This window comes from Corythoichthys intestinalis, chromosome 8 (genome assembly GCF_030265065.1).
Source record: "Corythoichthys intestinalis isolate RoL2023-P3 chromosome 8, ASM3026506v1, whole genome shotgun sequence".
In the NCBI taxonomy this organism is placed as follows: Eukaryota; Metazoa; Chordata; class Actinopteri; order Syngnathiformes; family Syngnathidae; genus Corythoichthys; species Corythoichthys intestinalis.
The window spans coordinates 52,572,283-52,588,071 of NC_080402.1; the positions used below are offsets into that span (position 1 = coordinate 52,572,283).

Consider the following 15,789-nt stretch of genomic DNA (forward strand, 5'->3'; position numbering starts at 1 on the left):
TCAGTTAAAGCAGACACTGTTTTTACATCTGTATGATTTTGACAAAGATCAGATTGCATTTGATTTTGATTTCATGCATAAATGTGAGAAATTCCAAAAGGTTCAGATACTTTTTCAGACCACTGTATATCGCCATATTGTGAGGTACAGTAATCCCTCACTTCTTCACGCTTCAGACTACGCACCCTCAGTCCATTTCAAATTTTTTTTTCCAATTTGAAAAAAATATATATACAGCTAAACTGTCCCGAGCCAATCGCGTAGTCTCACTGTCACTCCCACCCTCCCCCTCCCTTTCTCTTTGTTCGTCAGGCCGTGCACTGTTACTTTTTAAAGTTATTGATGTTGACAGATGTTTAAGTTTAATCTTTCCACAGATGCTTGTAAGCCAAAGCTCCAAAGTGCCGCATGCGTCAATCATCGTTTAACTTGTAAAACAGTTGCTCCGGCAACTCATTGTGTGTACATGAGCAGCTGGAGCGGATTTGAGTCGACTCACTCGATGAAGCATTTAATAAAGCCAAGCATTTTTCTATTACTTTAATTTTGTTTAAAAATAATTCGTAGGGACAGTAACACGTTTAAAACTTATCATAATCATACATTTGAAGCATTTCTTAAAATTAACATATACGTATATATTCTTTAATTCTACTTTGCAAAAAAAAAAGTTAAAAACATGTCTTACATGTATCTCTTTCAAATGGTAAATCTAAATACATATATTGAGCACACACACAAAAAAAAAGGTTTTCACTTATCGTGCCGGGTTTTAGTCCTCATTAATCGTGAAAAACCAGGGATCACTGTATTCGTTATCGTGAGCATGGTATCGCAAATCGTATCATATAGTGAGGTACCCAGAGGTTCCCACTCCTAGTCAACAGTTATCATTAGAGGTGATGAGGTTTTGGTCTTTGCGTTCATCAAGATACCTTTTACCCTCCTACCTTGCAACAACACATTCGTGAGAAGAAATGTTTCACATTTGAAAAAGGTCAGCTGTCTACATTCAAAGGGCCTTCTATTGATAAACAATGATGATTGGCATTTTTTTGAAAAAAATAGAAAATATATATATATCTATAAAATGACTAAATACATGACTTCAACAGGGAGGTGAAAAGAGGATTTTCTTCCATTGTGCTTAAACTGGCTTTTGATGGGTAGGTATCATTGCAAAATGTAACCTCAGAAAATGCTTTCGTTTAACAAAGCTGTCAGGTTACCACTGACAAGTAACAAGCTTACAGCAACTTTCACCTTCTTGCTTCATGTGGAATGCTCATACACATTTCATTTCATAAATATTTTACCTCTTAAATTTATAGATGACAAATACAGCTAAACCTCCAACCACAACTGACAGCAGCATCAGCATGGCAGGGGTATTGTGGTTCTCACTGCTGTCCACTAGGGGTGCTGCACAGAAAACAGAAAATGGAGGTATTTTTTGTACTTTGCATCGCTATTTCCACACAGATAGATCATGCTTTGTGATGTGTAAATTATAGAATAACTAGGGTGACCGGACATGTCCTCTTATTACGTGCTCTCCTGAGCATCCGGCCGGTTTCATAAATTCATGAAAATGTCCGGTTTTTATGATTTTTCACGGGACCAATTTGAAGAGAATCCCTCCGGCCGCTAGGGGGCAGCGCCTGCCTGCGTTGATGTAGCTCCGATTAGTAGGGGCGGGCGAAGGAGTAGATCTTCTTTTTGTTTTTTGTTGGCAGTTCACTCTATGTTTCATGGGGAATTACCACCATCTACTGATGGTTTGGCGAGAGATTAGACTACAGTAAGGAGTTCAATAAAGAGTTCTAAAACGTGGCTCCATACACCTTTCTGTAAGTTTATCTCCTGTTAATGTTGATCATGTGTCCTCTGTTGTATATTGGTTTATATGTGTACACAGAGATGCAGTATATTGTATGAGTCTTGTATTTGTTCTGCGTTCATTTATTTGGTTGAATGTTAGTGTTATATTCTAAGTAGCTGTGTTTCTTATGAGTTTTTTTTTTTTTTTTTTTTTACGATAAATACGTATATAATTGCAACTGTTGACTTCAGTCGGACATTTGTACTGGCGTAATCTGTAAAATCCCGTTTGGTGTTGCATCGTTGCACTGCAGATGACTGTAAACTTTTATAGCAAAGTGTGATTTCGCCTCGGGTCCTGGTACTCGCTAATAGGTGAGATCTTGTGGGCATTATGAGCAATGGAGTTTTGAACTGCTGCGTTTGGAAACATGCTGGTTGAATAGCTTGTCAGTTTATTTCGGGTATTGTTTGCGTACACTATAGAACATTGAATCAGAATAAAAATTGAGTGGGAATAACAATTTGTCAATGACAATTGTCGTGATAGTAATTTATAAAAATGTTGGGTTGGCACATAGCCTACTGTGTGTGTGTATTGACTGGACTACATTTCAATGGGTCTGCATTATATTATAATTTTTTTAATCATTATTGTTTTTTTCTTTTTTTTTTGTTTTCTTTCACTTGTTTGATTATTTTCTTTAGGAAGAATCAAGCCTGTTGAGTAACCAGTTGAGTAAAAAAAAAATATTTCCATATAGTATATAATTTGTAGTATATGGCAATAGGCCTGCTTTTTTGTTTTTTTTTTAAATAAAACTGAATTTTTCTATCCAGACGGAGGAGGCACACTTTATATATATAAAGTGATATAAGCATCTTTGAGTGAACTTCGAGTGAAATTCAAGTATCTCGAGACTGGGCCGAGTGTCCTCTTTTTTGGAAGTCAAAATATGGTCACCCTAAGAATAACAATATTCCAAATGTGCCTCAATTTCCTTAAATACTTTCCATGGCCATTTATTTACTCACTCACAGAATGAATCAGAACAAGAAGGCCCAACAGGTGACTCTCAACAAATTGTAGAGAATTAATTAGAATGTTCACATGGCAAAGACCTTTTTTTTCTTCCTCATGTGATATTCTACTTTCTTGAGGTGGTATCTGTTGTGTTTTTATTAGCTTTTTATTAGGAAAAAAATTGTTTACCATATTGTACTGACTTTTTTAATTGACCTACTGAAATATGGCAGCATGCCCATGTTACAACAGCAGTGATGGAGTGTAAAGAAGTAAAAGCACTTTGTTGCTGTACTAAAGTGCATTTTTGTGTATCTGTACTTGTTTACAAATAATAAGTGGTACTTTTTACTTCACTACATTTTACGGCAGGTATATGTGCTTTTCACTTCACTACTTCTTAAATTATCGGCTGCGTTACATGTTACTTATGTTTTTCTTTTTTTTCCTCATAGTGAATTAATAGTTATGTTTTCATACCTCCGGCACAATCAATAAGACCCGTGCAACTATACCTAACCGTACCTGAGCACTAGAGGCAGCTTCACAAGTACAAGTAAAATTTGGCAGATGAACAAGGTATTGACGAATAAAAACCACCTTGTACAGTAGGTGGTGGTATTCACCTGATAGTTGCTTGCAATCCGCCATCAAGCTAAATTTGGAAGTTTTTGAGCTTGTTAAGCTTCTGTTTACAGTGCAGTCATTATTTTTTGTTTTTTTCCATTCAATGGATTTTCTGGTTATTTCTTTGAATACTGACTCAGATCTCAGTATGGTGTACCTAATAAAGTGGCCGGTCAGTGTATATAAGGTAGACCTATATTACATTTTTGCATCATTAGAAAAATTCTTTTACTTTTTACTTGCAAATTTTACAGCAACTTTTAGTTGAGGACTTTTTTTCTTAGATACTTGCATTTTTAATTAAGTAATTTTGTGCACCTATATCTGTACTTTTGAGTAAAAAAAAGGGAGTACTTCATCCACCACTACCAAAAAGACATCCCAAGTCTCCTAGAAATTCTGAGAGTCTTCATGATATTGATAATAGGTCCTGATGCCTGGAAGTCAGATAAACTATCCCGGCTTTGTCGACTATGCAGAGAATGTTTTTATTTATTTATTTTTTTTTTTTGACAAGGCGAGTGAATCTGAGTGACAGCGTGCAGGCATAACAGAGGAAGGACTGGAGTCTGTTTTTAAAGCAAGTGCTCCCTCTGCTCATGGCGACTGCTTGAAAGAGAGCGCGCTGATTAGTTGTGTCAGCAAAATTAGCAAATAAGGTTTCGATACACATGTCCCTGAAATGAGTTGTTGGAACTTGGGATCTCTGTAATACTGTGCGTATTCATTGTGTAGTACGCATGGGTCAGGTGACTTCGCATACAGTATGCTATATTTATGCATTGGTACGGGTTCAGTGAAACAAGAAAAACAAAAAGACTTTTTTTTTGTTTGTTTTTTTGATCACAGCATTTGATAAAATTTATTCTATTGGTTAAAACTAAAAATCAGTTCTTATTAAAATTCAAAATAAATAAAAGAATACGTCAGAAAGAAAGAAAACATTTGAATTTGTATTTTATTGCTCAAACATTCTTTAATTCAGTTTATGTGCAAAATTTGACAACACACCCGTTTTTGTAGGGATCGACTGAGGTAACAGTTAAAGTCAGATAGCACTCGATAGCTAGCAACCTTTAACTTTTTTTTTTTTTTTTTTTTAATAAATACTACTATTTTCAATTTTGGGTTACACACAGTTAATTGTTAACCATTACCAGTGATTATACACTCCCACATAAGATATATTTTATAGTGGCTAAAATATAATTAAAAAAGTGAAATTATTTCCAAAACTGAAAAAGCATCCCTTGAAGTAGTGCAAAAATAAATACCTAGTGTTTCAGTGACTTCAGCCTAGAGCTAGAGCAAAATAGACATTTCCTGATTTAAAATTACGTTCGCCATAACTTAACTAGTAGTGATTAATGATAACTTCTTAGTCTGTTTTGGTTTGTTTTCTTTTACCCAGAATGTTGTTTGTTGGTTTAGGGTGATTACCTCTACTGGCCTCTGAAGTAAAGGAGGACAAACTCCAACATGGATTTATTTTTTTCATACTCAAACATATTTGACGTCTGACTGTGGCACCGAACCATGATGCCCGTACCGTGACGGTACGGGACGAATACAAATACCGTTGCACTCTTAATGTGGCTGTGTCATTACCTGCTGAAAGGTGTGCTGCGTAGACTGTGACCTGGACCCCAGGCCGCAGGGTGAACTGAACCAGATTTTGATTCAAGGCATTCAGCATCATCTCACAGAGCTGTGGGTAATAAGAATGAAAAACCTTGATCACCCATTCATCCATGTTTTCCCGTTATTAGAGGTCAGGTCATGGGGGCAGTAGCTTCAGCAGGGAAGCCCAGACTTCCTACTCCATAGGCACCTTGTACAGCTCTTCCAGGAGGGGGACATAATGTCCCCAGCATTTCCTGAGTCAGCCACACGGCCTCCTCATACAACTTTCACCCTATATTGGTTGTTATATGACACCTAAGTAAATTCTCATCATATTATTGGTTGTTTGCTATCAGTCATTTGGTCATTGTGCAATCTTGCAATTTGAAACCACTGATTGTGCAATTTTGGACCTCACGTTGAGGGGTTCGTATGTTCACGCTTGCTGATGCGTATGTGCACAACTTTGAAGTATGTTTTCTGATAGGAATGCTGATGTGGGTGAAGACAGCAACATTAAACATTTCACTCACTTGCTGAAGCTAGTAAAGCTGCAATAACCTCCCTTTTCTTTCTTAATATGAATAAAGTCATGACTTTCTTGTGCAACAATTAAACATCCAAACAATGGTGCGTGGGTCGAGAGCAGTCCTACTTACTTGATGCAGCTACGTCATGTTGCGTTTTGCTGAGGGACCTTTCATACTGGGGTCCCATTAGTGTGAAAAGTCTTTAAAACACTGCCCCTGGTATGTTGCTTGTGTTTTTAGCTTGCATGCAATGCGACAATAAAGTATTGATGGACTGCATGCTGAGCACCAGTGTTCCCTGTTTTCATGTGTCTGAGAAGACACACAAGCTCTCTGAGGTCACTGAGGACCACTGTGAGCAACATCAGATGTGTATGCTGTGGCCACACACCAGTATCACACCTGTTCAAAACCTTGGATCGTAGCAAGTTACATGGCTTATTAAAGGAATGAAATTACAGCAGCAATTTTCATTAGTTTACTTTTAATATAATTGATTTGACCAACTTAAAATGAAAAAGACAGAAATGTGGTTGTTCATGAGATGTGTACTATGTTATACTGGACTGTCTCAGAAAATTAGAATACACAATATTCTAATTTTTTGAGACAGTCCTGTGTATATATACAGGACTGTCTCAGGAAATTAGAATACACAATATTCTAATTTTCTGAGACAGTCCAGTATGTGAGAGTCCTGCTTGAACAATAGGAAGAGTCCTGATTTGGCCTGTTGTGGCATGGGCGAGTTAATAAATGAGTGGGTTAATACATAAAACATAATGAAAAAACAAAATGGGAGTATATCAAGTTCCCACATTAAAACTGTTCAGACAATAAGGACACTCAAGATTCCTATTCCTTGTGTCTAAGCAGCTATGCAGGACGCAAAAAAAAAAAAAAAAAAAAAAAAAAAAGATTTCACTCAGTTTCACTGCTTGTTCTTCAATTTGCACATACTCCGACAGCCATTAAATCTTACTTTGGCTTGATGGGTGTAGTATCGCTGCCCATTCCTTTCGCCATGAAAAGGGGTTATCATTTGCGTATCATAACTCCGCTGCACTGTTGTTAACTAGTTAACCTGCACGACACGTTTGGGGAGGGCACATATGCACAACACTGTCACAGCTATGATTGGCTGCGTAGTTTAAGTGAAGTGAACTGTATCGTATTTTTGGCTAGACACCTGTTTCTCATTCATTTACGTTGCAAAATGGTACAGAAAACAATTCTGTTGATCTAATTAACAAGAATGTATCAGTTTTAATGTTATATTACTAGTTGACTTTACACTCTTTATTTCCTCACCCACCCAGGTCATGCACATTACAACTATATACAATCGTGGTGTAGTAACCTACCAACGGGAGCATTGCGTTTTTGTATTGAACGCAGCAATAGGAGAAATGAGTTGCTGTATCGAACGCACCAATAGGTGTGTCGCGCTGACTCATCACTGCGGTGCCGACAGTAGTCCTCTATTAAATTTTATTTTGAGTGCTGCATATTTTTTCTTGTGCGCCGAGTATGTGCAAGCAGTGAGCAATTGCGCACTTGCGCAGCTTAGAGGGGACATTGCTAAGCTCTAACATCTACATAGCTGGCTAGCTACCCAACTTCTTTAACAGACTCTGCTCCTTTCCCTTTAAACTTCTAAATGTATATGTAAATGACCAATCTGCATTACTTTATATGCAAGCCACTGTGACTGAAAGAAAACATAGTCCTTTCACCAGCAACTACTTTACTTACAAGTGAAAGTCTGTCAGCTCCCTGGAATTATATACAACTAGGCGTGAAAGTGGGCCGGCATGAGATTTCGGGCTGGAACGGCATTCCAACATACTGTGCTTTGATCCCGAAAATATGACGGCAACTGTCAAAACCCCATGTTAAGCAAAAAACACGCCACACACGCATCTCCAGTCAGAACAATCTATTAACGTCAGATTTACATACACAAGTGTTAACAACAAGCCTAATAAACAGCTTGTGTAGCATAATCTGCTTCCACCGATATTTATTATTAATTTATTTATTCTATTTAGGGATTCCCAGCGTCTCTCTCTGTAACTGACAAGTTGTGTCGTCTTGCACATGCAGGCAGCAGAAAAAAAAAAAAAAAAAAAAAAAAAAAAACTGGACTCTGGAGCTGTCCGTTCAATTGGCTGACATACTGACATGTGATCAGCATGGATAGTTAGCTCTGATTGGTTCAAATGCACGTCTTTTTGGAACAACAATTAGAGGGAAAAAAACAAGCTTGGTGAATTAAAAGGGGAATGCAATGGAAAATGGATCAGATCTTTACTAAGAGTTGCTATTTTATTTTTAATTGGGAGGTTCAGAAAATCTTCCATGTTAATGTACACTTTGGACTTATTTTTGTTCATTTATGTGAGGCTGCTTATTTACAATGTTTGCTTTGTCTTCAAAATACATTCCATTTCACTGTGCATAATGTAAGTCATTTGTTCTTATTTTTTTTGTTAATTTATTTTACTCATCTATCTTTATTATTAAAAAAAAAAAAAAAAAAAGTTTACATTACCTTCGATTTTAAAGTACATCCTATGTTCCTGAATAGTTAAAATTGAGGTTTTGCGTTTAGATTTGAGGAAATGAGAGAAAATAAAAATTAGATGGAGTTTTAGATAGAATTTTGTAAATGAGTGAAAAAAACACTATTTTGGATGGAAATCAGTTTCTCATATATACCTTGTTCCAGTGTAATGAAGTAGCTTCTTACATGTGTGAAACCTTTCATTCATTCATTTTCCGAGCCGCTTATCCTCACGGGGGTCATGGGGGGTGCTGAAGCCAATCCCAGCTAACTATGGGCAGTATGCAGGGTACACTCCGAGTTGGTTGCCAGCCAATCACAGTGTACAAGGAGATGGACAACCATTCGCGCGCACAGTCATACTGTCAAACTGTGAGAGGAATGTGCAAACCATTGTGTGTGTGAAACCTGTTGTGTTTTATTGTGTGTTATATTTATAACTGTGCCAAAAGCAGTTTTTGTATTTCGGTGGTTTTACAAGGCTTCAAAAAAACAAAACAAAAAAAAAAATAAATAAACTTTATGTCAGGGAGTTCCGGCAAGAACTTCTAGCCACTTTCACCCCTTTATACAATATTACTTAATTGAAATCTAATTTTCAGATTGGTACAACCGTTTACACACTAAAAACATGTACTGTAAATTCGATGTAATGCTCTATGTATTGTAAACTTACACATATATTCCTATACTTAAATTGATGCATATGCGCAACTATCCTAAAACTGAGGCTAAGGTAATTATAATCACAACGAAGCAAGCTACTATATGTGCCTCGTAGCAACAGTTTGCATTGAAAAAAAAAGACTGGACTACAACTGCTTAGGGTGGTGGTCGGCAACCCGAGTTTTGAGAGCCGCATGTGGTTCTTTAGCGCTGCCTTGTATGTTTGAAATGTTTGAAAATGGAAAAAAAAGGGGGATGGAAATATATTTTTTGTTTGAACATGGTTTCTGTAGGAGGACAAACATTACACAAACAATTTTCACCTTTTCCAATGCTGTAAAAATGTGTAAAATAAATCTTACATTTCAACGTTTCTGTCAACAAAGATTTGCGTCATAGCCTGCAACGCACCTTTCCATCTACAGGGTGGCTGTTGTAAACAAACATCACCGACGGCTATATGATGGGACATGGATTCCAAAGAGGAAAAGAGAAAAAAAAACTGAGGAGAATAGAGGATTCAACGTTTCTTGGGCAGAATCAATTGCATTAATTGCCAATGCGGAAGGATTTTCAGAAGATATGCTCTGTAGTTGTCAAGTCACAAAACGAGTATTGTGGAAAGACATTTGGAAAGAAGCCATACTACCTTTGCAGCCGAATACCCAGTAAGTGCGATTGCATTACTTCTGGAGAAATTATAGGATTGCAAAAATAGATTTAAAAAGTGGATTGCATCTCCAAACTCCACTAATGCTTCAAGTTTTGTTGCAACCCGGGATAAATAAAACATGGAAAACCGTTCACAGATGGTGACTGGTAAATGAAGGAGTCATTCATCAACATATCAGAACACCTATTTGCAGACTTCAAAAACAAAACCAAGATTACAATACAGAAAATCAAATACATGCCTCTCGCACTAAGACAGTGAAGGAGAGGGCCATAAAAATGGCAGGCAACTTCACCAATCAGCAAATCAACGACATTAAATCAGCGGCAGCATACTCTGTGATGAGTCGTGTGATGTGATCGATATTGAACACCCATCGCTTACTTACAGGTATGTGAACTCCGATTATATACTTTACCTTTTCAAAAGGGTGCCGTTTTATTTTTATAAATGCAGGCTGCGGTTTTTTTCACTATGTTTGTTGCCCAGATAAGGGGCACGTTATGCACGTTCTATTTTTTTTAGGGCTGTCAAAATTATCACGTTAATGGGCGGTAATTAATTTTTTAAATTAATCACGTTAAAATATATGACGCAATTAACGCACATGCCCTGCTCAAACAGATTAAAATGTACAGTACAGTGTAATGTCTGCTTGTTACTTGTTTTTTGGTGTTTGGCGTCCTCTGCTGGCGCTTGGGTCCAACTGATTTTATGGGTTAGTACCATGAGTGACCATGGTGTAATTATTGACATCAACAATGGCGAGCTACTAGTTTATTTTTTTTGATTGAAAATTTTACAATTTTTAATAAAACAAAAACATTAAGAGGGGTTTTAAAATAAAATTTATAAAATAACTTACTAACATTTATCTTTTAAGAACTACAAGTCTTTCTATCCATGGATCGCTTTAAAAGAATGTTAATAATGTTAATGCCATCTTGCTGATTTAATGTTATAATAAAGAAATACAGTACTTATGTACCGTATGTTGAATATATATATATATATATATATCAGTCTTGTGTCTTATCTTTTCATTCCAACAATAATTTACAGAAAAATATGGCATATTTTATAGATGGTTTGAATTGCGATTAATTCCGATTAATTGTTTTTTAAGCTGTAATGAACTCGATTAAAAATTTTAATCGTTTGACAGCCCTAATTTTTTTGTTGTTTTTTTTTTCGAATCTTCAAAATACAAATGACATCAAAATTCAAATTTCTTTATTGCATTTCTTTAATTTTATCAAAACAATTAAACATAATTCATTAATATTGTAATGAAGTTAAACTTGAGGCAGTATTGGACAAGAACAAGTAGTCACTCCGTACGTCATTCTGTTTAGAATGCACCGCAAGGAAAATAAACATTTAATCATGAAGGCTCATAATGTATTCATAGCCAACTTAGTCATTTTGATAGTAGGCTACTATAGATACATACAACATGTGTTGCCTTCATTGTAATGCTTCTATTAGGCTTTTAATTTTTTGCAGCTCCAGACATATTTGTTTTTTGTTATTTTGGCCGAATATGGCTCTTTCAACATTTGGGGTACCGACCCCTGGTTTAGGGTAACTGAAGTAGTCATTTATGTTTCTAAGCAGAATAAACTTCTTTTTGTTCCACTGTAATGTATAAGATGGTCCGTAAATCTATCTATAAATTTCATTATGCAGAGTTCCTTTATGGTAACAACCTTGAACGAAGATTTATTGCCGGGTAGAATAATCAAAAGACCTTTTCCACGTGATTGACCACATGAATGTGAACCAAATTGATTTCCTTTGCAATTTCATATTTCACTCACACTCACAGAATTTTTTCAACAGAGAGGAGATCAAATATGATCACAATCAGTTACTTGAATGAGAAACTCAGAGCTTTTCGAAGTCCCTTTTTAGTCAGAAAAGATTCCGTTATTAATCAATCCAGACAGTATCTGTCTCCCTTTTCGGCTCCCACGAGATTTGCCACAGGGGAGTTTCAAGATCATTCTTCCTTGGTAATTTTCTAATATCTCCCTGGTTTAGATCAAATCGATGAGCATAATGAAGTGATTCCTCAAGGGTGGACATGTACTAGTAGTGTATCAACACTGACATCTACAGGAAGAAGATTGAAGTCAATGTGAGATATTATTTTCCAAATGCATTTACACATTTGATGGCCATAAACTGCAAATAACACTTTAGATTGCAAGAATCTCATTGGGGGAAAAAAAGCTAAAAATCAGCCTGCCCACACAAATACTCAAAAGCTTCAAATAATAATCAGAATAAAATACAGGTTGGTAGACATGGTGGTAAATTCTCAAATATTCTTACCTGATTTAAATGTGCAGATTTCTTCTTGTGATCCACTCCATTAAGCTGTTTGTCAAGCAGGAGGAAAACCTCTGCTGTTGTTGGCAAACCTGGGAGTACTGTGACAAGAAGATGATCCCATCTTACACCTGTGGCCTGTGGAAGAACATGTAGAAGAGAAAATCATGGGTAGTTCTGTAAGAATAGAATAGAATAGAATAGAATAGAATAGAATAGAATAGAATAGAATAGAACAGGTGACACAAATTCACAAACAAATTCACACATTCACATCACACATTTACAGTATCTTACACAAAAATGGATTAACGTAAATAAATACAGTAAATAAAAATACTACTAGCATACTTGTAATTTTGTGGCTTTAACATATTTGCGCAATGTTGTTATACAACACCATGTTACAGAAAAAAAAATACAATTTACCATTGTAGATATGAAGGAATTATATGTTTTTATTAGATATTTTGTTCTTTCCATTACTGAATGTGCTGACAACAAAATCACACAAAAATTATCAATGAAAATCAAATGTATCAACCCAAGGAGGTCTGGATTTCCAGTTTTACTTAAAATAAAAGTGGAAAAACGCTACAGGTCTAACTTTGATGTAATGTCCTTTAAACAAGTCAAAATGAAGCTAAGTAGTGTGTGTGGCCTCCACGTGCCTGTATGACCTCCCTACAACGTCTAGGCATGCTTCTAATGAGACGACGGTGGGTGTTCTGCAGGTGCTCCTCCCAGATCTAGACCAGGGCATCACTGAGCTCCTGAACAGTCTGAGGAGTAACCTGGCGGTGCCTGATGGACCTGAACATAATGTCCCAGATGTGTTCTATTGGATTTAGGTCAGGTGAATGTGGGGGCCAGTCAATGTTTTCAATTCCTTCTTCCTTCAGGAACTGCCGGCATACTCCAGCCACATGATGTTGGGCATTACCGTGGACCAGGAGGAACCCAGGTCCGACTGCACAAGCATAGCTTATGACAGTGGATCCAAGGACATTACATCAAAGTTGGATCAGCCTGTAGAGTGTTTTTCCGCCTTAATTTTGAGTATAACACCAAATCCAGACCTCTGTGCGTTGATACATTTGATTTCATGGACATTTTTTGTGTGGCTTTGTTGTCAGCACATTAAACATTGGAAAGAACAAACTATTTAATAAAAAAAAAATTATAATAATAATTCATACAGAGCTGCAATATATTACGCTAGTGTTCCCATTATTTTTTGAGCAGTGTATGTCACTGTTGGCCAAAAGTATTGGCACCCATGCAATTCTGTCATTTAATGCCCAAGAAATGATTGCAATTACAAATGCTTTGGTAGTAATATCTTGATTTATTTTGCTCGCAATGAAAAAACACAAAAGTGAATGGGAAAAAAAAAAAAAAATTAAATCATTATTATTTTACACAAAACTCCAAAAATGGGCCGGACAAAAGAATTGGCACTCTTTGAAAAATCTTGTGATACTTGTCTAATTTGTGTAATTAACAGCACCTGTTACTTACCTGTGGCACACAACAGTTGGTGGCAATAACTAAATCACACTTGCAGCCAGTTAAAATGGATTAAAGTTGACTCAACCTCTGTCCTGTGTCTTTGTGTGTACAACATTGAGCATGGAGAAAAGAAAGAAGACCTAAGAACTGTCTGAGGACCTGAGAAGCAAATTTGTGAGGAAGCATGGGAAATATCAATTCTACAATTTTACCTCTCTGCGCTAAACTCTAGGCATCATCTTTGGTGTACAGCCACGCCTTAGGAGAGAAACAAAAGTGCCAAACTCTCTCCATTTGAAGACAACTTCTGACTGTCAATTGATGAATATCCAGAATTTTAGAGATAAGTTTTCTATCCTTTCCCAGCTTTATACAAATCAAACATCCTTGATCGCAGGTCCGGTCGACAAAGATCAGATCACATTTGATGGGGATTTGATGCAGAAATGTGAGAAATTCCAAAAGGTTCAGATACTTTTTCATACCACTGTAATTACTCATCTTGTACTTTCTCTGATGAATATTTGCTGTTGCTGTGCAGTTTGCAGATGTTTTTTCATCTTGTCACATTTTTATCTCATATTTTGGTGGATACTCTGCCTCACAGGCTGTAGGTGTCATGGAAAACTGATGCTAATAATAAATAACGAAGACATAGCCTCTGGTAGAAGGAAATACTGTGTATTTTTTTCTGGCTCCAAGAAGAATTGTGTGCAGCCAATTTACAAAGCAAAACACTCAACTTCCATTCCCCATAAGTTTGAACTACAGTCTATCTCTCGCTTGATGAACTGCAAACACATTGATTTGAAACTACCCCTTTTGGGGGGCTCATCTTTGGTGTTTCATCTTTCATTGTCCCACCACTTCCATGTCCTGTGACACTCTATTCAGGTTTGCCAAGCCCTGTAATCCAAATGCTCTTGAACACTATTTTCACCTGCACTCTTTCTGTCTTATTCTATTATCGGATTCATCAACATAAAAGTCAGATTCACTTTCAAAATGTCATGCTGCAACTGCAGACTGTGAGATAGTCTGTTCAAGCCAGCAGTATTTACCAAAGAAATTCAATATTTTTGCAAGAAAATACCATATAATCTTACCTGGATAAGTGAATTTTTGATGACCCTACTCATATCCAACCTCCATTCTGGAACATCCGGATTGTGTTCGTCCAGGTTTGAAGAAAAAGCCAGTAAATGAGACTGGAAATATTCTAGATGAAAACAAAAAGATATTAGCTTTTACCTTGCTCACATCCTTAGAGTTAATTCCATTGGAGGCCATCTATCGTACTCCATAATGTGGACCATGTTGTATTGTGTCAAGGTCTTTTTTTCAGGGTAAATGCAATCTGAGGATTGTTGAGGCAATGTAATGACCACGTAATGATACAAATGTACTGTTCTTCTCAAAAGATGGTAAATTACACAGCAAGATGACATAGGACGCATAAATAAAACAGTCAAAGGTGCACAATGTCCAATTGAAAAATGGTACTGCAACTATATCAAAATATTGACTAGCACAAAAAGTCCCCCCAACCCCCCTTCGTGTTGCCTGAATACCACTTCAAATTGGAGAACCTGCAGGAAAAGAACTTTAAGTGGCAAGCAAGGAGTCCTCTGCGGAAGGTATATATTGTTTAATTTTAATGCAAGATGTTTTCAATGTAATTATGCCAACATTTAGTAATGACAATTAAAAGAGCCATGGTACGAGGTCCAAGTGCATTTATGTCATCATGACCGTACTACTTTTTTCAATGTATGGGCACACTGGCAAATAAATAAATTATTTGGTAATGCATTGACAGCATCCACAAAGACTATTTAATTGCTCTATCCATTTAATTTCATTTACTGACTAAATATAAGCACGTGTGAAGACTATCTTTGTCTCGGTCAATGGTTCAACATGCTAAATAACGCAGCGCAACCACGCCAAATGAATGTATATCCTTGTTTTGCTTCTTTTGTAATCCTGAACAATGTTCCCTCTAATTTGGCATGTGTCTGAACAGATACACAAGCTCCCTGAGCACACAGCGGATCACGGTGAGCAACATCAGATGGGTACACGGTGGCCACACACCAGTATAACGCCTGTTCAAAACCTTGGATCATAGCAAATTACAAGGCTTATTAAAAGAATGAAATTACAGCAACAATTTCTATTACTTTACTTTTAATATACCGTAATTTTTGCACTATAAAGCCCACTTGACAATAAACCGCCACCCACCAAATTTGGCACGAAAACGGCATTTTTCATAGATAAGCCGCACTGGACTATAAGGTGCAGGTGTTCTCACTGTATAATGGGAAATTCACATCAAAAGATATTAACCGGTAACACTTTATTTGACAGCGGCATCATACGACTGTCATAAGACTAAATGAACCACCAT

The 15,789-nt window shown here is 36.7% G+C and overlaps 1 protein-coding gene across 4 annotated transcripts in view; it reads right to left on the minus strand.

Annotated features, from left to right (window-relative positions):
• sorcs1 (sortilin-related VPS10 domain containing receptor 1) overlaps window positions 1–15,789 on the minus strand; it is a 199,440-nt gene that overhangs the window by 6,304 nt on the left and 177,347 nt on the right. For all 4 annotated transcript variants that reach the window (XR_009064113.1, XR_009064112.1, XM_057843098.1 and 1 more), the window contains exons 22-25: window positions 14,483–14,595; window positions 11,868–12,002; window positions 5,081–5,180; window positions 1,317–1,422 (exon numbers count right to left, since the gene is read on the minus strand). Coding sequence is in view for 2 of the 4 variants with exons in the window: in XM_057843098.1 (XP_057699081.1) it covers window positions 1,317–1,422; window positions 5,081–5,180; window positions 11,868–12,002; window positions 14,483–14,595 (454 nt within the window). In the remaining 2 variants the exon portion in view is untranslated. The remainder of the gene's footprint in view (window positions 1–1,316; window positions 1,423–5,080; window positions 5,181–11,867; window positions 12,003–14,482; window positions 14,596–15,789) is intronic.